Source organism: Ursus americanus, chromosome 23 (assembly GCF_024610735.1).
Source record: "Ursus americanus isolate L20-20 chromosome 23, mUrsAme1.1.p, whole genome shotgun sequence".
NCBI lineage: Eukaryota > Metazoa > Chordata > Mammalia > Carnivora > Ursidae > Ursus > Ursus americanus.
In genome coordinates this window covers 2459078-2486588 of record NC_142149.1, presented here as the reverse complement: position 1 = coordinate 2486588, position 27511 = coordinate 2459078, and the positions used below count along the sequence as shown (strand labels likewise).

At 57.1% G+C, this 27511-nt stretch overlaps 1 protein-coding gene across 1 annotated transcript in view; it reads left to right on the top strand.

Annotated features, from left to right (window-relative positions):
• Nucleotides 1-27233, top strand: part of CCDC40 (coiled-coil domain 40 molecular ruler complex subunit) — a 42017-nt gene extending 14784 nt beyond the window's left edge. The window contains exons 9-21 of the mRNA XM_087854029.1: nt 873-1030; nt 1199-1321; nt 4660-4781; nt 11135-11378; nt 11463-11645; nt 15593-15838; nt 16811-17024; nt 18020-18189; nt 18311-18402; nt 21060-21180; nt 23892-24080; nt 25722-25880; nt 26985-27233. Coding sequence (XP_087710155.1) covers nt 873-1030; nt 1199-1321; nt 4660-4781; nt 11135-11378; nt 11463-11645; nt 15593-15838; nt 16811-17024; nt 18020-18189; nt 18311-18402; nt 21060-21180; nt 23892-24080; nt 25722-25880; nt 26985-27233 — 2270 coding nt within the window. The remainder of the gene's footprint in view (nt 1-872; nt 1031-1198; nt 1322-4659; nt 4782-11134; nt 11379-11462; nt 11646-15592; nt 15839-16810; nt 17025-18019; nt 18190-18310; nt 18403-21059; nt 21181-23891; nt 24081-25721; nt 25881-26984) is intronic.
• Nucleotides 27234-27511: the final 278 nt, after the last annotated feature.

The window sequence follows — 27511 nt, the reverse complement described above, 5'->3', positions numbered from 1 at the left end:
CAGCACCTCCCTGTCTCTGCTTCCGCTCCCCTCCCCTCCCCCATAGTTCCTACCCACGTGGGAGCCAAAGAATTCTCTAGCATTGGAATTTTTGCAGTCACCTTGGGTGCAAAGTAATGTGTTTCAGGGTTAAGCTACACCCTTCAAGGACACCTGCCACCCAGCAGGGCGAATTTATATTTCTGTTCTATAAATCGATATTCTGTGTGGATCTCTCTGCTTATAAAGGAAGGCTCTATGCGAGTGAGCAAATGACTCCTGATGGAGGGTTAGCTCCCTAAATGCTTTTGTAACCTGGCTTTATCACTCAGTCTCCTGTGAGCTTTGTTAAAAGGAGTCTGCTCCTCGGGGTGCAGTCTCCTGCAAGCGCGGGACGGAAATCCGCCGTCTGGCTGGTAGCGGAGTGGAAAGTGCAGCGCTGGTGAGGCCTGGCCCGTGAGGAGAGCTCTGGTGCTCCCGCCTGCGCCCCAACATGGCCATTCTGTATGGGGGGGGCTCTGGCAGAGCTCAGCACCCCCTTGGGTGGGTTTCCTCCCAGGATGTAGGACTCTACCTAAGATTGCCAACGTCTAAGTGGTAAGAATCTGTAAAATTAATGTGAGGCCTCATAGCCTGACACGCTTTCAGCAGATCTTTCGACACAGGGAGGGCACCTCAGACACGGTGGGCAAGGGAGCAGCTCGCGGCCATCGCCGGACACGGAGTTTTGCCTCTCTAATCAGACTGTAAGGCTCTGATGGCAAAGCCTGGGTCTTCGTGGCTTAGAAGCAGCAGGTCCCCAGGCTGGGTCCCTGAGGGCAGGCGGGGGGCCTTCGGAGCTTCAGCCCCGCAACGACAAGTGCGGGGTGCTGAGCGGCCTTCCCGGCCCCCAGTGGCGGCTCTGCAAGCCGAGGTGGAGAGCCTGGCGCTGCAGCTCTTCTACATGCAGAACATCGACCAGGACGTGCGCGACGACATCCGCGTGATGAAGCAAGTGGTGAAGAAGTCCGAGGCAGAGCGGATGCGGGCCGAGGTGGAGAAGAAGAAGCAGGTATCCCGCAACTTGGGCGCACTGGCCGTCTCCCCCAGGCCCTCGATTTCCCAAAGTCCCTGCGCTCGGCCTCTTGCGGGAGAGGCTGCGGCCAGCCTGGGGGTCACCGGCTTGGGTCGGGGGTTGGTGGAGGATTGTGCTGGAGGGGCCCGTGGTCTCGATTCCCAGGACCTTCACGTGGACCAGCTCACCACCAAAGCCCACCAGCTGGAAGAGCAAATCGCGCTGTTGGAGGCTCAGAGCAGTGCCCAGGCCGAGGACACCCAGGTTCTCAGGAAAGCCGTGAGCGAGGTAGGAGCGTCCCCACCGCACTGGCCGCACAACACCCGCTTAGCACCCGCGCACGGCGCCCCCTCGGTGCCAAGCGCCAGGTGAACGCCGACCGCCCCGTGCCCCCCACGGCCCACCGGCTCCCGCCGTCCAGGTGTATCTCCCGAAGCAGCTCAGCCTCTGGCGGACGCCTGGCGGGGACGCGGCCGTGTCTATCCGCCCGCAGCCGGTGGTAGCGCAAAAGGCCTCCGGGAAGCTGGACAGCAGGGTCTGCGTGTCCGCCGGTCCTCGCGGGAGTGGCCTCTTGTCTCCCTAATGAGGCCGGGCCCGGGGCCGCTGGCGCTGCCGCGTGGAGGGAGGGACTCAGGGCAGCACCACGGTCCGAGGCCAACAGCAGGAACCAAAGCTGCCGTGTCTTTTTTTTTTTTTTTTTAATCTGTGAATCACTGTCTGCACTCGCATGTGCAGGAACAACACGCAGGAAACAAACCACTTTTATTGGGGAAAAGAAAAGTCTTGCGCAAACGGACAGGCCCAAGTGGGCCCATGTGCGGCCCGGGCTCTCCAGCTCTGGGTCTAGAACGCAATCTGATCAGAATCTCAGGGGAAACAGGCAGTTTTTAGTTAGCAAAGAGGTTCTGAGGTTTGTCCGAAGCACGCCTTCGGAGGACGGGCCAGGAATTGTATGGGAAAGGGAAGTTCAGGAGAGTTTTGCCGGGAATGGAGGGGTTTCCTGAGATGCGGGACTTGCTGTGCTGAAGCCGGGAGAGTCCCGGACACACCGGGCTGGCGGGTCATCCGGGCGCTGCCCTGACAAATATGACCCACTGTGAAGCCTGGAAGGTGAAGTGGTGCGTCCTGGAGTCAGGGATAGACAGGCGGGCGTGGTAGCCCATGAGCAGACTCCCGGAGGAAGCAGACATTTACACAAACCTTGAGTGGACTATAAGTTAGTGGAAAACACGCGAATCACGCCCAATGGAGTAGGGACATTTGGTTCATCATTTGGGGGAAAACTGACTCTTTTCCCCACACCAGACATGAAAATGAATTCCAGATGGGATCAAGAATGTAAATGGGGACAATGTACTGGAAGAAAATATAAGAAAAATACTTTTTAAATCCGGAGTAGCCGAGGGCTTGCGAAGCCTAGCGCTGAGAGCAGACGCTCTGAGGGAGCCGACGGGGAGGGTGAGGCACGCCAACCGTAGCGCCTGAGGGCGCCACCAACCAAAGGGAAAGACGGGAGACCCACCAGGGACGACAGGCTTTCACCTGCGAGTGAGTTTGGTGCTGGGAAGAGATTGTGCAGATCAGTAAGAAATACCCCGTGCCCGGTTCTACCACGGGATGGGCGTGGGCATACACGGGAGCGTCTGTCTCTTGGTGCCTTCTGCCCTCCCTGCTGGGTACGTCCCGCCAGGCAGGGCCGCCCCTCGTCCTGCTCGTCTTGCCTTCCTGCACCTGGAGCCCCGTGTCGCCCACAGCAGGTGCACCAGAGACACCGTGAATGAACGGATGAGGAGCCCTGGATAGAAGGGAACCAGCGCAGAGAGGAGCGGGCCTCCCAGGCTGGTAGCAAAAACACACGCGCACCCCTCCACCCACCCCACCCCCGAAAACTCCCCTGCCCGCTCCCAAAATATCACCTGGGCTTCGTTCCAAGGAAACACTGAAGAGGCATGCAAGTAAAAATTTTGTACATTAAAAACTCCACAAGCAAAATGAATATTCACTGGGGACACTGTGTTGGGGACACTGTGTTGGGTACAATGGCAGAGTCCCAAGGGGAGGGCGTTGTTCCCAAAAGTCATGATGTATCTGTGCAGTGGAAGACTGTCCTGACAATCAAATAAACACCTGCTGACATGGAAACCCATGCGCAGCCCGCGAAGTTTTAATTCTAGGTTATAGAACAACATAGAGAATATGATTACGCACGCACGCGCACACCCACGCACGCACACACACACCCATGCACACACACACGCGCGCACGTGCACACACACCCACGCACGCACACACCCACGCATGCACACACGCACACACCATGTATGCACACACCCACCCACATATGTGCACGTGCACGCACACCCACGCACGCACACACCCACGCATGCACACACGCACACACCATGTACGCACACACCCACCCACATATGCACACGTGCACACACACCCACGCACGCACACACGCACACACCCACGTACGCACACACCCACATATGCACACGTGCACACACACCCACGCACGCACACACCCACGCACGCACACACACCCACATATGCACACGTGCACACACACCCACGCACGCACACACGCACACACCCACGCACGCACACACGCACACAAACACACCCACATATGCACACGTGCATTCACACCCACGCACGCACACACGCGCACACCCATACACGCACACACGTACACACCCACCCACATATGCGCACGTGCACGCACACCCACGCACGCACACACGCACACACGCACACACCCACGCACGCACACACCCACCCACATATGCGCACGTGCATGCACACCCATGTATGCATGCACGCGCACACCCATGCACGCACACACGCACACGCCCACCCACATATGCACACGTGCACGCACACCCACGTACGCACACACACACACCCACGCACGCACACACGCACACACACCCACATATGTGCACGTGCATGCACACCCACGTACGCATGCACGCACACACCCACCCACATATGCACACGTGCACGCACACCCACGTACGCACACACACACCCATGCACGCACACACGCACACACCCACCCACATATGCGCGCACACACCCATACACGCACACACGCACACACCCACCCACATATGCACACGCACACGCACACCCACGTACGCACACACGCATGCACACACCCCGGGGCCGGGGGGCGCTCCCACCGATCTGCCAGGTCGTTCTCCACACTGCGGCCCTTACGGGAAGGGGCGTCGGGCACCACGGCTGTCCCCATCTCTTGTGACTAACTCCAGTCTGTGGATGGAGCCCATTGTGAGAATCAGCGACACCCTCCCACCCCCCGCGTCTGGGTCCGGGTGCGATGGGTGTCCGTCACTGCAGGCCACCCACCTCCTCCTCCTCGACCCCCTGGCACTGAGTGCCTCGGGGCCCGGAGTCCGGGCTCAGGTGGGTGTCCCGATGTGTCTTCAGAGCTGTCTTTATTTTCACATTTATCCTTGTGCTGGTGCGTGGTAAGAAAAGCAAGGGTAACACAGGGAAGGAGATGATTCAGGACATTTGGGGCTTTCGGACATTCTCTCGGGGCCTTGAGCGTAATGAGGTTAGACCAACGTCCACATACCCCTGACTCCCCCCTGCAGGCCTGCACGGAGATAGACGCCATCAACATGGAGAAAAGGCGCATCCTGCAGCAGTGGGCCACCTGCCTGGTGGGCATGAAGCATCGCGACGAGGCCCACAGGGCCATCCAGGAGGCGCTCAGGTATGGGCACACCCGGAGGGCGTCTGGCTGCCCTTCAGGAGCACCGCGGGGGTGGGGGCCGGGGGCTCAGGGCGACGGGCGGGCCCACCGACCGCTGCACCCCCACCTGCCCAGGTGCGCCCACAGCGCCCTTCCTGCTGGAACAAAGGGCTGCACCTGCAGCCCCGCAGCCCCGGCTTCTGCCCTGAAAGCTCCCTATTGTTCGCCAAGATTCAGCATTTCTTAAGTCTTTTCAAGCTTTCTGTGTACCGAAAGCAGCAAAGCTTTCGTGCTCAGGCTTCCTGGGAAGATTAGGAGAAACAGTGAGAGAAGAAGAAAGGGTTATTTATCTCGGGGAGAGAAGGGTCTCCCTCTGCTTTGCTTTTCACCACCTGTGTGCAAAAACCATCCCGGGGCCATTGTTCTGCCAACGGCCCCGTTCCAACCGGAATCCTGTCTTAATCTCCCCGCCAGGGGGAAGGAAGATGGGCCCTCCACCAGTCCCCTCCATCCCTTCTGTGTGGCTTGGGCAGGGTGTCAGGGGCAGGGGCTTCCGGGTCCAGCATTGCCTTAACTCCCCAAACCGCTCTGGGTGACGGGGACCCAGATGCGGTGGCTGGGTTTGGAAGGGGCGCCGGGCACCAAGCCTGATGGAGGGCAGGAAGGAGTGAATGAACCCCTCTTGTCAGCCCTGCAGCATGGTCTCCGGTGCTCGGACAGCTGGGAGACTCTTCTCCTTTTTGGTCCTGTGATTAAGAAAAAAGCAAAACAGAACAAAAACCCCGAAAAACGAGGCACACACGCTCCGTGGTAGCACGCAGCATACACACTCTCGTGTGCCTCGCTTTCCTCATGCACCAGCATGCCCCGGAGAGCTTTCCAAATCCCGACCTGACGACTGGTCATTCCTTCCTTTCCCACCGCAGAGCGTGCCGCTGGGCCGCGTCTGCGGGAGGCTTCCCACCGGGGCGGGGAGGCTCCCCCCGCTCTGTCTTTGCTGCAGGGCTGCAGCGTGCACGGGCGTCCAGGATTCGTACAGTTTCTATTGTGCTACAGCATTGTCTTCTCTGCCAGGCCGGGAGTTCTGGGTGGAACGTACATGCCCAGATCTGGCAGGTATTTCCCCGAAAGGCTGTGACAGTCACACTCCACAGCGGTGTTCCAGAGCTCGGCGAGAGCTCAGCCGTTTGGATGGCACCCATCTGACTAATGGGGAAAAAAATGATGTTTTTGAATGCTTTTTTTTAAACTCTTTTTTTTTTAATTTTAATTTTTTCAAGATTTTATTTTTGAGTGATCTCGGCACCCAATGTGGGGCTCGAACTCACAACCCTGAGATCCGGAGTCCCACGCTCTACAGACTGAGAAGTTGTAGATATATCACGTTTCTAAGTGTGCACGCACGGAAGGTTGGGTGGGTATTCTAGCAGAATAGGCACGTGCACACATGCACGACGCCCCTGACCGCAAGGAACGGAAGGTCTGGCTCAGCGTCCCTCCTAAAACTATCCTGCAGCCCCAGACGTGCGTGGTCCACCTTCAAGGCACAGTGTCCACGTGGGATGCTGTGAGAGCAGCAAATTGTAACGGCAGAGACGCGCCCTCTGCATCCATACTGGCTTGAAGAAGGAAATCTGAGGCAGTTCAGCAGGAGGTCAGGGCATCGCAAAAATAGTACGCGTCACGTATGCCTTGCCGGCCAGTCCTGTGACTGAACTAAATACCGAACACCAGCGGGTAGCGCATGGCCTGGTTTAGAAGATGCGGAAAGCTCGCGGCGTCCTGGCTGATGGTTCGGACAATGGGGCGTGGCCAGCACCCCAGTCACGGTCTGGGCTTGGCAGGACCCTTTACCCAGGGGAGGCCCTGGCCCAGAAGCTGGGTTTTGCTCTCAGGTCTCGAGTGCGTCCGTGTCCTCGGGTTAGCTCACAGGGATCGGTTCACCAGAGGCTGATTTGGGAATGGGAATGCCAAGTTTTGTGTGTCCACGAGAAAATGTGAGCACCGGAGAGGCTAGTGCTTGACCCTTGGGCCAGCAGAGTCTCGCCTGGGGGAAAGAACACAGGGGCGGAAATAACTGGGTCGCTGCTCAGGGAGTGTTGGGGCCCCGGGCCCTGCTGGCCTCCTGCTTCTTCCCAGACCACTGGGCAGTCCGCCCACACACTTGCTTCTGGCCGCTCCCACCTTGATGGTCCTTTGTCCTTACCCGCTCACCCTGCCTCCCTCCTGACACCCGTGTGATTTTTCCCAATAACATCACGCCCTCAATCAGCTTCCAGCCAAATTCTGAACTTTCTCTTTTTCAGGATGTTGGCATCTCTGCATCAATGCCGATTTCGCAATTTAACGCTTAGGAGACAATCTGATCTCCCAGTGCTTGGGGTTGGCAGCACCGTAATATTGACCCCACGGGTCTCATCCGTGAGCTGCACGTTCGACCGAGAGCCCGGATGTTTCTGGTCCGTGCTTTCTTGCTGGTTTTCCTTGCTGCGGGGGCATGGCGCACCGTCGTGAACCATTGGGGGGAGATTGGATGGGTGGTTCAGTGTCGGTTCCCGGGTCCAGAGCCCCTGTGCCCCAGGTTGTTGAGCTGTCGCGGAGGGGCCTCCAGACCCCCACGCGGATTCCCTCTCAGCCCTTGAATGGATCAGGCCCAGCGCGTGGGCCGTGTCCTAGATTCCACCGGAGTTTGCTCTGTTTATTGCCTGTCGGCATCTGTTGATCAAGGAAGTTTTTTTCTTTTTAAGAATTTATTTGAGAGAGAGAGACCGTGAGAGAGTGCACGAGCAGGGGGAGTGAGAGAGGGAGCAGCAGGCTCCCCGCTGAGCAGGGAGCCAGACATGGGGCTCCATCCCAGGACCCTGGGATCATGACACAAGCTGAAGGCAGACGCTCCACTGACTGAGCCATCCAGGCGCCCCATAATCAAGAAAGTTTTTAAAGTGTGTTTTTTATTTTTATTTTATTTATTTTAAAATTATTATTATTTTTTCAGTAGGCTCCGTGCCCAGCATGGAGCCCAGAGTAGGGCTTGTTTTTCAAGATGGCAGCCAGAATAGCCAAGGTCTCCATGGGTTGTCTTCCATGTCTAGGGAGAAATAAGACCATTTTCAGAAACTCTTTCTAATCGCACTTGAGCTTAATCCCATCAAGTTTCATGTCTACCACTCCACAGGAACCACGTTGTCATATACACTGATTAAACTGAGTGATCAGTTCTCAGTCTTCATGTTACTTGACCTATCAGCATTTGATCTTTTCCCTTCCATGAAAGTCTTTTTTTCTTTTTTAAGTAGGCTCCATGCCCAAGGTGGAGCCCAATGTGGGGCTTGAACTCCCAACCCTGACATCAAGACCTGAGCTGAGATCAAGAGTCAGATGCTTAATCAACTGAGCCGCCCAGGCGCCTCACTAACATGGGTTTTTTAAAAATAATTTTTATTGAGGATAAGTGATCACGTTCTAGGAAATTCAAAAAACAGAGAAAAAGGTTTACGATACCACTGTCTTTTTCCTTTGCTGACAATGACTATTAGCATTTTGGGCACTCACAGGCATCTCCTCTCCCGTGCGTATGTCTTGCCACGTGTTCAGACTTCTGTCATGCAATTTGTGACTGTGTCTTTTTAAATTGGACATCTTATTTTTATTGTCAAATTTTAGACATTTTTAAGGCTGCTACTTCCTAAAAAAGAAAATGAGTAGCTTTTTCATTTTAAGTTGGGTTTATTGAGGCTAATTTATGTACAGATTTCTTATGTACAAAAGTTCTCCTTCTTTGGTGCATGGCTCTGTGAGTCTGGCAGGTGGACAGAGGCAAGTACCCCTGTGCCCTCAAGATAACGGGGCGTTTCCTTCATCCCCAAGTCAGCATCCTCTCCCTACCTCCAGCCCGCGGCAGATACCGATCTGCATTCCGTCCCTCCAGCCCTGTCATTCCCAGGATGTCCCATAAATGGAATCACACCACGTGCAGCTTTCCTCGTCTGGCTTCTTGCACTCCTCATGCTGCTTCCGAGTTCCGCCCCACGTGGTGCGAGATCAGCGGCTTGTTTCTTGTTATTGCCGCAGAGAGCTCCACTGTGTTCGTCGGGTCACCAGTTGACAGACTTCCCAGTTGTTTCCAGTTTGGGGGTGTCATGGGGGGTAGAGGACGGTCTGTACAGGTCTTGGTGTGGACATGCGGTTCCATTTCTCCTGGGCGAGTGCCCAGGCATGGGATTGCTGGTTAGTGCGTATTTTCTTTATAACAAACTGCCAATGTGTTTTCCCATTTGGTTTGTTCCATTTTGCATTCCCTCCAGCAGTGGGCAAGATTCCCAGTTACGCCCCCGTCCTCACCAACACTTGGTATTGTCAATCATTTTAACTTCAGCCATTCAGTTCAGCCATTAGTCGATGAGTCGTGGTGTCATGCGGAGGTTTAAATTTGCATAAATTTGCATTTCCCTGACGACTGATGAAGTTGGGCGTCTTCTCATGTGCTTATTTGTCACCCATATACCTTCTTGGGTGAAGTGTCTTTTGCTCATTTTTTAAAAATTGAGTGGTTCATCTCGTTATTGAGTTACAAGAATTCTTCATATAGTCCAGATACAAGTCCTCTCTCAGACGTGTGCTTTGAAAACATATTCTCCCAGTCTGTGGCTTTGTCTTCCCATTCTCACAACGGTGGCTTTGGAGGAGCAGGGGCTCAACATGCAGATGAAGCCCAATTAATTCATGTTTTTTCATAGCTCATGCTTTTCATGTCCTCTCGAAGAGATCTTTGCCTGATGCAGGGTCATGAAGATCATGCTTTGTCTTCTGCTATGTTCTTCCACGTGGATATGTGACTCATTCCAAGCTGATGTCTGTCGAGGCGTGAGACCCAAATTCAGTCTGTTTGCACACCTGTCTCCTACAGTCCCAGCACCACTGCTGACAAGACTGTGCTCTCTCCATTGAAATACCATGTCACCGTTGCCAACTATCCATTGGCCACGTGTGTCTGCGTCTTGGCGTGTCTGTTTGTGGACTCCTGATTCTGTTCCCTCCATCCAGCTGTTCTTTCACTAATACCACATTGTCCGGATAACGACAGCTTTGTAGAAAGTCTTAAAATCAGATAGTGGGAGTCCTTTTTCTTCTTTTGCAAAATGATTTGCTATTTGCTATTTGAGGTCCTGTAGATTTCCACATATAAATTTTAGAATTAGTTTGTCAATTTCTGGGGAAAAGCGTACTTACTGAGATTGTAATTGGAATTGCATTGGGTCTATAGATCTTTTTGGGGAGAACTAACCCCTTAACAATATTGAGTCTTCTGCTGAACGAACATGGAATATCTCCCCGGTATCTTTTAAAAACTGTGTACAGATGTTTATTGCTACACTGTTGAAATTAGAAAAAAGGCCAGAAAACTGGAAAGAGCCTAATTGTGTGTCAGTGTATCATCAGTGAGGATGCTTAAATTATGGCATGGTTGTCATTTGGAGTACCATCTGGTCATTGAGAGGAACCGAGGAGATTTCTATGCGCACTGCTATCGAATATCTCTAAGATAGCACGAGAAAAAGGAAGGTGCAGAACGGGATATCCTAAGCTGCTATTTGTAACTTTCATAGACACAGACAAACATAATACTTATAAAAGCATGAAATGATCCGGAAAGACATTTAAGAAATAGCTGGTTGCTTGGGGAAGAGAATTGAAGGCCTGGGGATAGACATGAGAAAAATATGGAAGGTGTTATTCCGGTTCAAGGAGAAAGTAGCTTCTGATTTTTTGAATAAGAACTTATTCAAATGATAAGGTCCTACAGGTGGAGAAAGGTGTTTTATAGCACACCAGGACATCTCAGAGGGCGGGAGAAACAATGTCTCACACACAAACAAAAATTCTGCTTCCGTTATCCAGCACCTGTGTGTTTGACTTGACATTAATTACACATATTTGCACAGCCAGTGTGCAAAGAGGAAACAACAGAGTTTGGAGTGACGCCCACGGGTGCTTCTCCCAGCCACACCATGCACTGTGGCCACGGGGCATGCCGCTCAAGGTCTCTGAGCTCCAGTGCTCACGTGTATGAAGCTAGAATAGCACACTCCCTTTCCAGGATTGCTCCCCTGACCAGCGAGGGTGGGCGGATCTGGACCCCGGGACAATGCCTGGCCCCTCTGGCCCTTCTCCCTTACTCTCTTAGAAGAGTCTTAGGCTTGGACTCAGAGTGGGCAGTGGTTCTGTGGCTCTGTCAGGAAGCAGTCCTCGAGATTGGCTACTGCTAAGAGTTGGGTTCCCATTCGTCCTCTCCACTGGGTAAACCCCCCGTGAGTGGGCACAGCCACATGTGGGGGCGCTCTGAGTCCCCAGCTCGGCTCTCTCGATCCCGGCAGCGAGTGCCAGCACCAGATCACGTCCATCGACGGGGAGATCGAGGCCTACAAGAAATCCATCATGAAGGAGGAAGAGAAGAATGAGAAGCTGGCAGGCATCCTGAACCGCGAGGAGACGGAAGCCAGCCTGATGCAGAAACTGACGGCGCAGTGTCTGGGCAAGCAGGAGGCGCTGCAGAGCGAGTTTAACACCTACCGGCTGGCGCTACAGGACACGGAGGCTGCGCTGGGCAAGGCCCAAGTGGTATGGCCGCGTCCCCCAGCCCGCAGGCGCGTTCCCGCGGCCTCCCCTCCCCCAACAGCACCGTCCCTGCCCCTTCCTTTCCAGGAGTACGCGGCCACCATGGGCGACCTGCAGGCCACCCACCAGACCATCCAGCACGAGCTCGAGGTGCGAAGAAGGATGGACGCCTCCATCATGGAGAAGCTGCAGGAGCACATGACGTCCAACAAGATGACCAAGTACTTCCGCCAGCTCATCCTGAAGCTCCGGAAGGAGAAGACCAACCTGGTACGCCAGCCGTCACCCTGTGGCCGCGAGGGCTGGGCGCCCGGGCGGGGGCGGGGAGGCGGTGCCCGGAGCCAACAGGCCACACTCAGAGGGCGCGGGGTGAGCCGGGGCCCTCAGCGGTGTGTCCACTTTTCCCTTGGTTCTAGTTGTAGAAGCCAGCATTTTTAGTGTAGGAAACCCGGACATACAGAGGCACAAAGAGGAAAATAAGACATCCATGATCCCACCGTCCAGAGATAACCTCTTCTGACATTTTGGTCTATTTCCTCCTGGAACTTTCTCTAAACACACAGGCTCCTACTCACACAGGCAACCAAACAGGTGCATGCACACACACGCAACCACACATGCACACACGTCCCGATGCCCACGTGAGCCGACACACATGTGCAGACACACTTGCGTGTACACACATGCTAACCCATACAAACATACCCACTCGTGCAAGCACACACGTGAACACACACATGTGCCCACACGCAAACCCATACAAACATACTCACCCACTCGTGCAAGCACACACGTGAACACACGTGTACACACACGCAAACCCATACAAACATACCCACTCGTGCAAGCACACACGCGAACACACATGTGTGCACACGCAAACCCATACGAACGTACTCGTGCAAGCACACACGCAAACACACGTGTGCACACACGCAAACCCATACAAACGTACTCACCCACTCGTGCAAGCACACACGCAAACACACACGTGTGCACACGCAAACCCATACAAACATACTCACCCACTCGTGCAAGCACACACGCGAACATACCCGTGTGCACACACCTTAAACAACATACGACTCCTCTTATGTATCAGTTTTAAGTCTACGCTAATCCGTTTTCATTAATTTTACTGGAATATGACACCGAGAGAAAAGCGCACAGAGTAAGGGTAGGACTCCACAAATTTTCTCACTGTGCAGATGCTGTTGTAGTTTACTTTTTGGCCACATTCAACATAACGTTTTCTGTGAAGTATTCCTCAAAAACCTACATTTTCCTTTCTGCATGACATTTCATCATACAAATGTATGTATTCTGCTTAAACATTCTCTGGTTAGACACTTCAAGGTGTTTACAGGTTTAAACATGATCGGTAACTCAGCCCCGGACATGCTTGCCATGCGTCTTTGTCCACACTTCCGAGAAGCTGCTACGGCAGAAACCCAGGGTCATGGGTGGTGGAGGCAGACCTGCGCCAGAGCCTCTGCCCCGCCAGGCTTGGCCTTCCCGGCCCCGAGCCTCCCCCACGAGAGCGCTCTCCCGCTCTCCCAGGGGTCTCGCTTCACTCCGGGCTGTGCTCAGGGGTCCCTGTGTCCTTACTTGAATCGTTTCTTCTTTGCTTCATTCCGTGGTGTGACCCGCTCTGGCGTCCCCTGCCTCGGTGGGCCCCCTTGAGGACCGCATGGAGGCCACCACGGCTGCACCAGGCCTAGGGCACATCCCCGCAGACGGCCTGCCCCAGGGCGCCCCTCCAGTCTCAGGAGGAGAGGGGGGCCCACTCGGCCCGTCTGCGCATAGCAGCAGCCACACGGACGTTTCCTCGCTCTCCAGCCCACCAGAAGCTTCCGTCCGAGGGGCGGGAGATGAGAGGACGTGGGTCCCTCCCGGCCTGCGGTTAGAGCATGAGTCCTGCTGCTGCGTGATCCTGGCCTCTGCCTTCGCGCTGTCCCTGTGTGAGCCACCTGGCAGGTGTTGGAGGTTTAGATCGAACCGTTCATTACGGTGAGAGCAGAGTGGCTGGGGAGCCCGAGGCAGCGCCCCTGCGTGTCAGCGATTGATGGCCATTGTTGGCAGGTGGATACTGCCCAGGAGGCGGCTGGGCTGAGACAGCTTGTGGGGCTCACCTGTCCTTTCGGGAGGGCACGGCTGCTGTCTACCTGGCCGGCAGCCTGAGGCGCCCTGTCCCTCCCAGACACCTGGGAGGAGGGCAGCTTGCTCCTGCCTGGTTACAGCAAGGAAGTGGGGACACAGGGCTGGAACCAAGCTGTACTCAGCTGGGTCCCCTTGGGAGGTCCTGTCTGATGCTGGGGTGGGAGTGTCCCGCTCATCCTTTCTCTGGGAAGTAGGGGCAAGACCACCTGCTGGGAGCAAAACTAGGGGCCCCGCGCTGTACCAGAGAAGCTAAGGAGCGTGGGGTGTGTGAAGTAACCCGCCAACCCTTCTGCCAGGCTGCGCTCCTAGGCCCGCAGACCCCCAAGCCCCCAGCGCCCCCTGCAAGTGGTACACACACTACCACTGATGTCCAGCGGAGGGCAGTAAAGAGTCTTGGGCCACAAATTTGTCCGTTATGATTGCCCAAGAGATGCAAGCCCAGCTCTTCAAAGGGGACACTTTTTCCAAACTGTCCAAAAAACCCCCTGGGATCTGGAGCTGGGGTCCGGAGAGAGGGCAGGCACGGGTCAACCGTGGGTCTACAAGTTAGTCCAGGAGCGGTACTGATGTCCCAGGAGAGGCCAGGGTAGTCTCAATAAGATCAAATAGTCCAGGAGCCCTTTGACTTAGGAACGGGGGCCCTATAGGGCAGCAAGCACGGGGGCAAGGAGGAAGGTGGGAGCCCCTGGGAAGACCCAGCTATCCCAGACGGTCCCGGCAGAGGCAGGTGGCTCAGCCTGAGCTCAGAGGGCTGGAGGGCTCAGGAGCGTTACCATGGGGAGTGGGGTGACCGAGATGCTGGAAGCTTCTGCTCCTGGTGGGCAGGGTCTGGCTCTAAAATCCAGGAATGTTGGGCATCCTGCCGAGTCCCCCACGGTGGCTGGTCAGAGAACACATGGGAGACAGAGCCAACCAGGGTCTTGGGGGCAGAGCCGAGATGACCCGGGAGGACAGGGAGTTGGCAGGGGCCAGGGGCCAGGAAAGAGCTAAGACTTTACGTGGGCAAGAGCTGGTGGGCTGGATGGTAGGGTCAGGGCACAGCCACAGCCTGGGGAAAAGACCCCATTTCCAAAGGAAGCCCAAGTGGCTATGCCGGCCGCGGCCCCCTCTCCGGTTCTCACAAACATCCTTACAGTAAACCCTGGGTCACTGAGAGCCACCAGAAGAAGCAGGGGGTGCTGGTCAAGACTTTCAGGACAGTGGGCGTGCCCCAAGAAGCCCTCAGCTGCTCAGCCAGGCTGAAACTCCTGCCCCGGAACCCAGGGCTCGCAAGAATCCAGGGTCGGGAGCATGCACCTGGGTGGCAGACGACAGCAGCATAAGATACCGTCTTCCCACGGCTGTGTCCAGCTTTCCAGCAAAATGTAAGGACACTTGTCTGGCCCACCGAATACAGAGTCATTGTTGAACTTGCCACACCATTTCTTAGAATGGGGACACTGGTGACAGACTGCAAGCCCAGAGAGGAAGGAATCCGTTTCCTTCACCAAAACATACCAGCTGTCCAGACCAGCCCCTGGGCACCGAATTCAGAACTGTGGGACAGAAAATCTTTAAAAATAAAGGGGGGGCACCTGAATGGCTCAGTCAGTTGGGCAACTGCCTTTGGCTCAGGTCATGATTCCAGGATCCTGGGATCAAGGCCCATGTCGGGCTCCCTGCTTGCCGGGAGTCTGCTTCTCCTCCCCCTGCTCAGTCTCTCTCCTTCAAATAAATAAATAAAATCTTAAAAAAAAAAAAAAAAGAACCGTGGAACAGGACGGAAGGAGCCATGCTGACAACCACAACTTGTTTCCTAGGCTGTAAGGACAAGGGACTATTACACAGCCATGAAAAATGACACACGCATAGCCGTCCAGATTGAGCTCATTAAAAAGTGGCTTACAAACCTAGGCGTAGAGAGCGATCCTGTCTGGTTTGGGGGGAGGTTATACGTAAAAACTAGAAGGAAGGGGGGGCTGACCGCGTGGCAGCAGCTCAAGGAAATGACAGCCCGGCCGGCTCACTTAGAACCCCCCAAGGACAACCCTCAGACATGTTTCCTTTTGCTAATGCAGGTGACGCATCTTTCCAAAATTGACGGCGACATTGCTCAGACCGCCCTGGACATCACCAACACCAACTGCAGGCTGGACATGCACCAGAAGACGCTGGCCGAGCTCGACAAGGAAGTGAAAAAGGTCAATGACCTCATCACCAACAGCGAGCACGAGATTTCTAGGCGCACAATCCTGATTGAGAGGAAGCAAGGCCTCATTAACTTCTTCAATAAGCAGCTGGAGCAGACCGTCTCTGAGCTGGGGGTAAGGCCTCCGGGCCGGGGGAGGCCGCCCTGGTCCGCACCGTGCCAGGCCCTCTCGGGGACTTCTCGCGTTTGGAAATGAACTCACACGGAAGAGAGCCGTTCCTTTCCCCGCCCCTTTTACGGGTGACATCGCATTTGGGCTGCAGCTCTGAGAGGACGCTCTGGCGCTCCGCGTCTAGCTAAGAGCCTGCCCAGCTCACCGTCTTACTCCTGGCATGGGCGCCCCATGCTAGGGAGCGTGGATGCCCCAGGTCAGGGGCTGCCTGCAGACCTTCTCCTGTCAAGGTCCAGGTAGTAAATATTTCGGGCCAGACAGTCTCTGCCGAGGCGACTCACCCCTGCTGTCATGAGCAGAAAGGCAGGTGATATGTAAACGGATGTGTGCAAGAAAGCCTTATCGGTGGCCCCTGAAATTTGACCATCGCACTTTCACCCGGCCCCAAATGCTCTTTTGTCGCATGCAAAGGCAGCGGGTGGGGTCGGACTGCTGCTCTGAGAGAAGTGATCTGATCTGTCTGAGGCTTGAAGTCCTATAGGTTACCCAGGTCTCCCTAGCATGGGGCGCCCATGCCAGGAGTTAGACGGTCAGCTGGGGCAGGCTCCTAGGTACACACCGAGCACCAGAGAGTCCCCTCAAAGCTGCAGGACACTAAGGGAATCCAGTCCCCGGCCCGTGACGGTCTGCTCCTAAAAGAAAACTTGCTAAGCCCCTTTGAGTAATGGAGGCCCTGCCAACCCTGCCCTTAGCCCCACAAGGCTGCGGCGTGGTGGGGAGGGGGCCACAGGCCTCCCGCAGTGGATCGGGGGCATACGGTGGGACCCTTAGTGCCCCCGAGGACATGCCCCCCCCCCCCGTCCTCGCACAGATGCGTGGTCTCAGACGGGGGCCCGGCCCTCCTCAGCCCACCCGGAAAGCAGACCTCTGAAAACAAGGAGGCTCGCTTTGCTTTTTGGCGAATGTCACTTGTAGGGGGAAGAAGTGGGGCCTCTGGAGCTTGAAATCAAAAGACTGACCAAGCTGATGGAAGAGCACAACACCAATGTGACACAGGCCCAGGTGACCTGGCTCCGCCTGCAGCAAGAGATGGTGACGGTCACGCAGGAGCGGGAGGAGCAGCTGGCCTCCCTGGACATGTTGAAGAAGGAGTTGCACATCTTGGAGCAGAAGAAGCTGAGGATAGAAAGTAAGTGTCCGGGGTCTGCAGCCCCGCTCCCGGGGGGAGGGGGCATGCTCACGGGCACGAGGCCGTGAAAGCAAACCACAGGCTCCCAGCGCCTTGTGTGAATATGAGCCGTGGCCTGACCGCCAGCCCCGTCGCCAGCACGCCAGAAATATCGAGAAAATTTACTGGATTTAAGTTCACACACAGAAGTGTGCTCCCAGAGACAGGGGACGGAAGGCTTACCGTCCTGCCCAAGACAGGGCGGCTTGGCTGGGTGTGCAGACGTGCAAGCCGAGCTCCTCTGGGCTCATCCCCTGCTCAGGGAGATGGGGACACCCCGTGCCCTAGACTCAGGGCTATGGGGAGAGCAGCTTTCTTCCTCTTCAGCTGAACTTAGAAAACCGTCCCACCACAGGCTCTCCAGCCCCTGTCTTGCCCCTGGGGGTATAAAAACCAGGGGTCTCTAATGTGCCAGGGTGCCCAGAGGAGGGAGATGGGCACCCTTCCCAGTCACCGTCCACCCCCACCGCCCCCCCACTGAGACATCCTGGTCCCACCTGGGTCACCAAGCAGCGATCCATGAAGGTCAGCCCAGCCATGTGGCCCCTCCAGGGAAATGCTTCCTGCTGGTCCGGGACCCACGCCACCTGGACACCTCATACCCAGAGGCCCCGCGGCCTTCCTGGCCTGCCCTGGGGGCACCCAAACCCCTCTGTTGGAGGCCAGGGTGGTGGTTTTCTGCCCCTCGCCCCTGAGCTGGGCGGGGTGGTGTAGGGGGCAGGGCCCGCCTTTCCTGGAGACCCAGTGTCTGTCTGAGTGCCAGCCCAGTCCCCACAGGCTGTTCTCGGGGCAGGGGGCTTGCCCCCACCGTCCCGTCCCCCCACCTGCTGGCTGTCCACATACGGTCCTTTCCGTTGCCTCACAAGGCCAGGCTTTGGGAACGGAGCGGCCAGTAGGGCCCTGAGTGGGGTGGGGGCTATTCTGGGAACATGGCTACACCCGCGTCCCCTCTGCAGGCAAGATCGATCAGGAGAAGAAGGAGCAAAAGGAGATCGAGCGTCACATGAAGGACCTGGACAACGACCTGAAGAAACTCAACGTGCTGATAAGCAAGAACCGGAGCAGCTCCGAGGGGCTGCGGCAGGACGGCCTGGTGACAGAGCAGGAGTTCGTGCGCGCGCTGAAGGTCAGGGCTTCCGCCGGATTCGGCCCGCGGGCTCCCACCTGCGCAGGGAGGAAGGGCGCGCAGGGGGCCCTCGCGTTCCTCGGCGTCCCCCACAGCCGGCCGCGCCCCTGTCCCCGCACAGGCCTCAGAGAGGGAGACCATCGAGATGCAGGAGAGGCTGAACCAGCTCCAGGAGGAGAAGGCGGCCACTCTGAACAACCTGGTGGAGGCGGAGTGAGTGCCCGGCCCCACCCTGCTCCACTATCACTGCGCCTGCGCAGCCCCCAGGCGCCCACCGTCGTTCCCAGCTGCCAGGGAGCAGTTCCGGAGCCCACACTGGGCGCGGGGGTGGGGGGGGGTCCCACGGAAGAGCAGGGGTCACCGCCGGTTCGGCCACCCGCCCTCACCAGCCCAGTCTTTGGGGAAATTGAGGGGCTTTTTTTTTTTTTTTTAAAGATTTTGCTTATTTACTTGAGAGAGTGAGTATAAGCAGGGGGAAGGGCAGAGGGGGAGGGAGAAGCAGGCTCCCCGCAGAGCTGGGTGCCCCATGTGGGATCTCAGGACCCTGGGATCATGACCTGAGCTGAAGGCGGGTGCTTCACCGACTGAGACACCCAGGTGCCTCTTGAGTGGCTTTGTTTGGGATAATTTTTGAAATTTATTAAAAATTATCTCATTTTTATGATGCCCAATTGTAAGAGTCATCCCCCCCAACTGTAGCATTCTAAACTGTAACAGCGTGTGCGAAGTAGACGGGGGACATCACGCATGATCCCAGCCCCTCCCTTTACCGGGACATCACGCATGATCCCAGCCCCTCCCTTTACCGGGACATCACGCATGATCCCAGCCCCTCCCTTTACCAGGACATCACGCATGATCCCAGCCCCTCCCTTTACCGGGAAACCGCAGTGCATGCGTCGTTCTTGTCTGCTGGCTTTTCAACAAAACTGGGTAGTTCTACACGCTGCCCCTGAAGCAGCTTTATTTATGGATTTCCTGTGGGCTGACATTTCCACCGGGAGCGGCTGCTGAGCCACCCCGCGTGGCTGCATCAGAGCCCATGCAAGGCCCTTCCAGCTCGCTGAGCCCGCGGCCCATCCAGGCGGCTCTACCAGCGCCAGCCGGGGCTTATAAACCACAGAAATGTATCGCTCACGGCTGTGGAGGCTGGAAGTCCAAGGTCAGGGTGGCAGCTGGGGTGGGTGAGGGCCTCTTCGCGGTCGTGGGCTTCCTGCTGTGTCCCCGCGGGTGCTCTGTGGGGTCTCTTCTCTAAGGGCGCAGATCCCCTTCGTGAGTCTGCAGCTTGTGACTCAGGCGCCTCCCAGACGTGGCTGGCTCTGAACACCAGCACGCTGGGCGTCCGTGTGGGGGGAGGGACACAAACCCTGAGCCAGGGCGCGGGCACCCGTCTTTGCTGCTATGTGAACAAGTATGGTTGACACGCTGAGTTACGGTTGTTTCAGGCATACGTGCTGCGGGCATGTCGGTGTAGTTGTCGCTCGCGTTGTCGCCGCGACACCAGGACAGCTCCACTGACCAGACTCCATCCACAGAGCCTCTCGTCCTGGGACTCAGTCGTTCCACGGTCTTTGCTAATATCCCGCTGACTTTTAGGCTATTGGTCTGTTGGGGCTTTTTCTGTCTTACGGAAACTGCTACCCCATACACGTGCTTTTCTCGGCAGTTCCTAAGTCACCTGCTCTGCTCTTCCGTCTGTCTTTTTATGCCTACGGTTTGTCCGCGTCATGGGCCGGCAAACCCTTTCTGTAGAGTCAGGTGGTCGATGTTTTCGGCTCTCCCAGCCTCGCAGCCCTGCCGAAGCCATGTAAGTCAGCTGTCACAGCCTGTAAGCCGCCGTGGACGACACAGAGGCGGACAGGCGTGGCCGTGCGCCAGGAAAACTTGATGGTGGACGCTGGAGTTGGAATTTCACATTCTTTTTTTTTTTTCCTCCATACTCAGTCTTTGAATTCTGCTGTGTATCTTCTACTTATGGCACATCTGGATTCGGACTTAGCCGAGTTCAAGCGCTTGGTAGCCGCATGTGGCCGGGCACCATATTCAGTGGGACGGGAGAGGCCCACACTGGCAGCAGGTCGGGCTGTGACAGTGTCTGTGGGTCCACATTCCTCCTGCCAAATGAGGAATGGCCCCTGCCCCCCTCCCATTGGGAAGGTCGGGGTGCCTATGAGGCCCAGCCCGTGAGCCCCACCTGCTCCCCAACCCCATGCTGGGTGCTGTGGGGGGAGAGGCCACAGGCGGGCTCCCCTTCAGGAGTACTGGGCAGGCGCTGGCAGGCTGATCCTCTGCCCCTGAGCACTGTAGGGGAGGGGCATGGCTTCCAGGGCATGGAGAGGGGATGGAGGAGGACAGCAGAGTCACCATCCAGCCTCCCCGAGGGTACCGGCTCCACAGAAACTCAGGTGGCTTCGGGCCCACTCTGCTGTCTAGGGTGTGACAGCCCCCTTCGCCCTGGGCTGGGTGGACTGATAGGAACTTGAGAAAGCATATCGGCCCCGGGGTTTCTGTCGACCTGCAGGTCGCAGAATGGGGGATATTTGTTTCCGTTTGGCAGTCAAGCCCTTCATTCAGTGCCTGGCTATCTAGACATGCCAAGTGTGAGCGAAAGAGAGAGAGAGAGAGGGTCCCTTTACCGGCCCCCGTTGCTCTGAGCCCACCCGAGCACACTGCGCTCTCCGGCTCTGCTCACGCTGCCTTCCAGCCGTCCACTGCGGGTCTCGGCCTCTGCTCACGCTGCCGTCCAGCCATCCAGCCGTCCACTGCGGGCCTCGTTTTGAGCGAGTCCTTAGAGCTTCAGCTCACGGAAGCATCAGAAAGAAATCTCTTTAACTTCTGCAGCTCTCACGTTGCTTCTCCCACCTTTAAAGACACCAGATCATGCTGTGGGAGAAAAAAATCCAGCTGGCAAAAGAGATGCGTGCATCGGTGGATTCCGAGACCGGCCAGACAGAGATCCGAGCCATGAAGGCAGAGATCCACAGGATGAAGGTGGGTGGGGGCTCTGGGGGCTCGGCCTCGCTGGGGGTGGGCCCCCCAGGAACCACAGGGGCCTCCCTGGCCAGTGGCATGGATCCCATTCCCAGAGAAGGGCACTCGGAGCACAAGCATATGGGCCGCTCTGTTGCCGACCTCCCGTCCGGGGTCCGTCCACTTCGGTTCTTCCCTCGAGAAGAGGATCACAGACCCCACGAGACCCACACAGCCGTGTGCCGGTGTTTCCAGAGACACTCTTTGACCCTTGCCCCATGCAGTCAGCACACTCTAGTGATTCTGAGGGCTGGGGGGCACCCCTGAATCTCACGACCCGCTGGGGAGAGGCACGTGCTGTCGAGGAAAGGTGTCTCGCCCAGTGAAACGTGCTCAAAGAACACACCCGTCTTTTCCCTGGGAGCCTCACTTCCTCTCTGCCGTCGTCCTGAGCTGGATTTCATGACCTCAGAAAAGGCTGGTAATTAGATCAAGGCTATCTCTGAGCCTTAGGGTACAGTAAGAGCAGGTGGTAAAAGCAGGCGGGCATCACTTCCACGATGCTGCTTTCAATCAGGACCCCTCTGTCTGTGGAGTGCGGGGGAACTCTGATCAAATGCACATGCTACTGATAAGTTTTTAAAACGCTCCATTTAATCGGCTTCAAACCACAGGAGCCACATGTGTTAGCTGTGGCAGGTCAGACCCCCCACCCAGCCTTGCGCACGCGCACGTGGGCCTGGCCGTCCCTCTGCCTGGGACTGGCGGCTGCTTCCTTTCCTTCACAAAAACGGGAGCTGTACGTATAGTTCAGCAGCTTATTTCTTAAGAAATAATATGGACGTTAGCCCGGTCTGTAACAGTTACAGAACGTCCTACAGAGATATCCTGCGTCGTGGAGCATTCCCGGTCTGTAACAGTCACAGAACGTCCTACAGAGACATCCTGCGTCGTGGAGCATTCCTGGGTGGGTGACAGTCCAGACTGTCCCGGTCCCTCACGCTTGCCCTAATAGCCTCTCTTACTGGCCTTGGTTGGCTGGTTTCCTGTGGGTTAGAAAGTGGGATTACAGGGCGGAGGAGTGAGTGTGCATTCTTGACTGGAGCCCCACAGATCACTTTTCCAAGAGGCGCTCGAGGACGGCAGCCTGGGCCCCTCTGGGTGTCATTTTAAGTTGAGCTGTTTAACTGAGCTCGCCCTTGGCGGCACAAACAGACAACCACACGATCACCCCCACTTTGTGATGTGCAGTGTCTCCGTCACCCTCGAGTCTTCCCACCCCCCCCCCGCCCCGTGTCTCCTGTGCTCCGCTTCCCGCCCCCAGCACCCGACTGTCCCAGCGTGTCACGGAAGCAGGTCTTGCAGCACGAAGGATTGTGGGCGTGGCTTTTCTCACTCTCCGTAACACAGCTGAGACTCGCCACGTCGGGGAGGTCCAGCTCTGTTTTCTGCATCGTTCCCGTGGGGCATCTAAGAAACATTGCCCAGCCTGAGGTCACAAAGATTTTTCTCTTAGGTTTTCTTCTAGAAGCTTCATACGTCCACGTTTTCTGTTACGGGGTATTGAGCACATGCTCGTGCCTGTGTGTGTGTGTGTGTGTGTGTGTGTGTGTGGTGAGCATTTCCTCAATTGCCTATTTCCATTTTCTTATTTCTTAGCAATTTGGGGGAGGTTTTGCATGTCACAGTTACTAACCCCCTCCTTGGACACCTGTCCCACGCGTTCTCCCTCATCTGCTGCTGGCCGTCTCGCTCTGCGCCGGGTCTCTCCCCACTCACGGGGCCGTTACTGTTCATGCCGTAAGGCGTGTCTGTCTCTCTGCACGGCTTCTGGATTTCCTGCGTTGCTCAAGACGGCCACCACAGTTTGAAGTGACACAAACATGTTCCCAAGTGCTCTGCACATGTTTGCACGTCTTTAGATCCTGAATCCACCTGGAGTTAATTTTTGGACATGGCGTGAAATAGGGGGCCATCGCTGTTCTCTCCACTGGGGCGTGAGTCACGCTGGCATCCCCAGACAATCTGTGCTCGCTCGCTGAGCCAACGTGGCGCTGACGACAGCGCCCCCCCCCCCGCCCCCATCTGCGCCGTCCCAATCCTGGGCTCCTGCCACTGCAGACTTTAAACCCGGGTGGGCTATGTCTCCCACCACCGTCCTTGACCTGGGGGTTCCTGCCTGTTTATCCTTTTTTATTCTGAACCAGCTTCACTGGAGCAAAACGTACACACAAGGAGAAGTACTTATTTTAAATGTCCGGCTGGATGGGGTTAGCCCGGGCCCGCATCTCTGCCCCACCACCGAGATGGAACGCTCCTAGCCCTTGAGAAAGCCCTCATGTGGCCCTTATAGTCGGTCTCCTCGACAGTCCAGGGCCCCACAGACCCTTCACGTCACCATCTCCCAAAACCATGACCAAGAAATCAACGTTGGTGCAGGTCTCCCCATTCTCTTGGCTACTGTCCCTTTTCTGCTCCAGAATCCCACCCAGGCTGCATGTGGTGGTTCTTGGTCTGCTAACCTCCCCTAGCCTCCGACGGTTTCTAGTTTCCCCCTTGTCCATGCATTCTTTACAAGGACCGTTCATTCCGACCAGTGGGCAATGGCTCTGGATCCCTCTGTCCTCGGGCGCGTCCCCCGCGCTGTCTCCCTGCGGGTTCGGGGCTCCGTGGAGGTCATGAAGGCGGCACTGGCCGCTGTCCCTCACAGCCCCTCTGCCCTGTGTGCCCAGGTCAGGCACGGGCAGCTGCTAAAGCAGCAGGAGAAGATGATCCGTGACATGGAGCTGGCCGTCGCCCGCAGAGAGACCATCTCAACCCAGGCCAAGGGGCAGTCCAAGATGGACAAGAAGTTGCTCACCCGGACGAACTTCCACCACCAGCAGACAGAGCTGCGACGCAAGATCAGGGACATTCACAAGGTAGGGGCCGTGCGGCAAGGAGGGAGTGGGCCGCGGACCCGGCCCCTCTGTCCTTCCAGCCTGCTTCTCAGTGCTGCCCCTTTCCCTGCCCCCATTCCCGGAGCGGGAGTCAGGGCTGCTGAGTGAGGCTGTGTTACCAGGCTGAGAAATGGCAGTGGGGGACTGGGAGCTCCGGAACCAGACAAGACCCTCTGGGCCTGAGCCCCATGACCCGTGGGCCGGTGCTGGGTGAAGATGCGGCGGCTGTCCCTGTGCCCCTGAGGGGGGCCGGCTACGACAGGGCCTGTCTTTGGGAGCCTGTCTTGGGTTTAACAGAAGAGCTACGCAGAGCTGCAGCCCCGGGCCAGAGACGGCCCCCTTTCAGCCCCTTGCCACCTCACAGAGATGGTGTCAGGGAAGCACATGTGAGTCCCCGTGTCTCTGAGCCCGACTGGGTGCTGGGGACAGGCTGATGCGCACTCGGAGGGTCCACACCCTCGTGCAGCAGGCCGTATCCGCGAGCACGTGCTGTGTGCCCTGGCCAGCACCCACTCCCTCGGCCGTCAACGGGCTCTAGCTCAGACTCCCTCCACCTCCACAACCTTGGGCATATGTGGGACCTTCCCAAGCCCATGTTTCCACCTCTGCCTGGCTCCCGGGTAGGTGAGGCTCACTGGAGACAGAACCCGGTCTCGGGGCCCCATTGGGCTCCAGACGTACTGTTCCACCCGAGGCTCAAGCATGTTGCCTGACAGCTCTGTGCCTCAGCTTCCTGACCTGTGAAATGGGTACTCGTCTCGTGGAGTTGTCCAGAGGGTTACATGGAGACTGTTGGAATAGCCTCTGAAGGTCTAAATCCTGTACAAGGAGAGATTAGCTGGAAATTACAGGCTTGACCCAACTGCTCATTTGGAACTTTCTGGAGGCAGCAGTAACTTGGTCCTTGTTGGCCAATCCTCACTGCCACGCTGGTCACTCATGATGTCCATTCCTCTCCACCCCTGGGGCTCCCCAGCTGCCGCCTCTGCCCTGCCTCCCTGACCCCCACTCAGCTCCAGTTCCAGGGGGGCTGCATCCAGTCCTCCTGTCACGCACACACCCCCACGGGCCACACGCAGCAAGCCCTCCAGTGTTTGTGCACAGACTAGCCCTTTGCACATCCCACATTCTCCCGTGTCCCCAGCTAGACCCTGAGAGTCACTCTGTCACCTCTACTTCATTTATCCACTGGACCCCACCAGCTGCTTCCGCACCACCCCCGGCTGCCCAGCCTCACTGATGGAGCCAGGCCTCCTCCACTCACACCCCAACACACCCCACCCCACGAGGCCTTAGCTCCTGCCCCCGGCATCTGCCGCTCCCACTTGGCATGCAGCTGCCCGGCTGCCCCTGGTCCCTGTGCCCTTGCAGACAGGCCTGCTTCGAGAGGGGTCCCCCAGTTCTCTCTCGCAGCCATGCCTGCCTTTGGGGAGCAGTTGGCAGTGTGGGCTTACCTGGGCCCTGGCGTCTCACTGGGACTCACCCCCCCAGATCCTGGTTCCTGAGGGGCAGGGACTCCCTCTGCCCTTGTGGGGATCCTCCCCGGATTGTATCCTCCTAGCCTGACTCTGTCCACTAAGTAACCAGGAGGCAGGTCCCAGGACGGTCCCGTCTGTGTCCCAGGCCACCGAGGAATGCACCAAAGCCGTCTTGGAACTGGAAGAAACTCAAAAACTCATGAGCAGCTCCCTCCTGGAGAAGCAGGAGCAGCTGTCAGCGATGCAGTCCAGCACGGACGAGCTCGAGGCCGACCTGGACCGGCTCCTGGCCCTCAAGCAGCAGGTAGGCCGGTCCCCTGAGGCACCGGGGCCACAAGGAGCCAGGCACGGAGCCTGCCCCTCGCCGCAGCAGCGTATCCTCGGGCAAGGCCTCCTCCCGACCCGGTGAAGCCCGAGGACCCCAGCACTGCCCATCACTCTGTGATCACGCACTCGCCTCATAGGTCCTAATAATCAATGATACTGCACATCTTTGTGGGCCAGGCACTGCCCTGGGTGCTCAGGCTACAGAGCGGGCCTCCTGGAGGCTACATTCTGGGGACAGAGGGACACATGACAAATGAAATGAGTGGAAAAGATAGCTCGCGTAATGTGGGCATAAATACTCTGGAGAAAAATAAAGCAGAGAAGGGGCACTGGCCGGGGTGGGGGGTGGATTAAGTAGGGTGGTCCAAGAAAACATTGGGGTCCAGACTTGAAGGCGAAGTGAAGGGAAGTGAGCCCACTGGGTAAAGCAGGCCAGGAGGCCACTCTAGGAGCAGGCAGAGGCCAGCAGGCTGGACCTGAGGGCAGAGAGACCCCCCCCCCCCGCCATGCTGGGCACGGCCAGGGGTGGCAGTGATCTCGACTTTGGGCTCTTCTCAGGGGGGTGGGAAGTCAGTGGAGGGTTTGAGGCTGAGGCATGGCTTGGGTTTGGCAGGGTCACTCTGGTTCTGATGTTGAAGGGTCAAGGCTAGACAAGGGAGGCCTACCTGAGGTGATGCACAGACTGGGGCAGTAGCCATGACGCTAGTATGAAGCTGTGGGATTCTGCATATAATTTCAGCTGCCCCAGTGGGCCTTCCTTCCTTCCTTCCTTCCTTCCTTCCTTCCGTGGGGTCAAGTGGGTCTGCAGGGTCCCAGCCTGATCAGCAGAGACCGGGAAGGGAGCGAAGGGAAGTGTCTACCAGGGGGTCAGCACCCCGCGGTATCAGATGTCTCTCAGACGACGGGCAAAGGAAGAGGCCCAGCTCACTGCCCATTGGCCCCTTCTCCATGGTTTGGAGAATCCCTGTCCTTCGTCCTTCTCCCCCTGGCGTTTCCCCCAGTCCTGAGTTTGTGTGTGGGGCAGTGGGCGTCCTGTTTTCAAACTGCATAACCTGATGCGGGGTCTCTCGTTCCACCGAAGAACCTCTCGGAGCTGGTGGCCCTGCAGACGCGGGTCAAGCACCTCCAGGCTGTGAAGGACGGGAGGTACGTGTTCCTGTTCCGCTCCAAGCAGTCGCTGCTGGCCGAGCACAGGCGCTTGGACAACCGGCTGGCCGTCATCAGCATCATTCTCGACCGCGTGAAGGACGAGTACCCCCAGTTCCAGGAGGCCCTGCTCAAGGTCAGCCAGACCATCGCCAGCAAGCTCCAGCAGCCTGAGTCCCCGTAGAGAGCAGCCTGGATCCCCCCTTCCATGACCTGCCCCACCCCGCCCCGTGGAAGAGACCAGAATGTTGTGTATGGAGCCATGTCCACCCTCAGAGAGTGATGCCCTTTTAGAGAAACGGGTAGGCCAGCACGGCGGATCCGGATTCTTTCAGCCCCCCAGCAGTTCTAACCAAGTCACACTGGACTTCCTTGGGATTCGGGGAAGCCCCTGCCTCCGCCCTTGAGAATGACCAGAGGGGACCGCGGTGCCTCCTCCTTGTGCCCGGGGCCTGCTTCAGA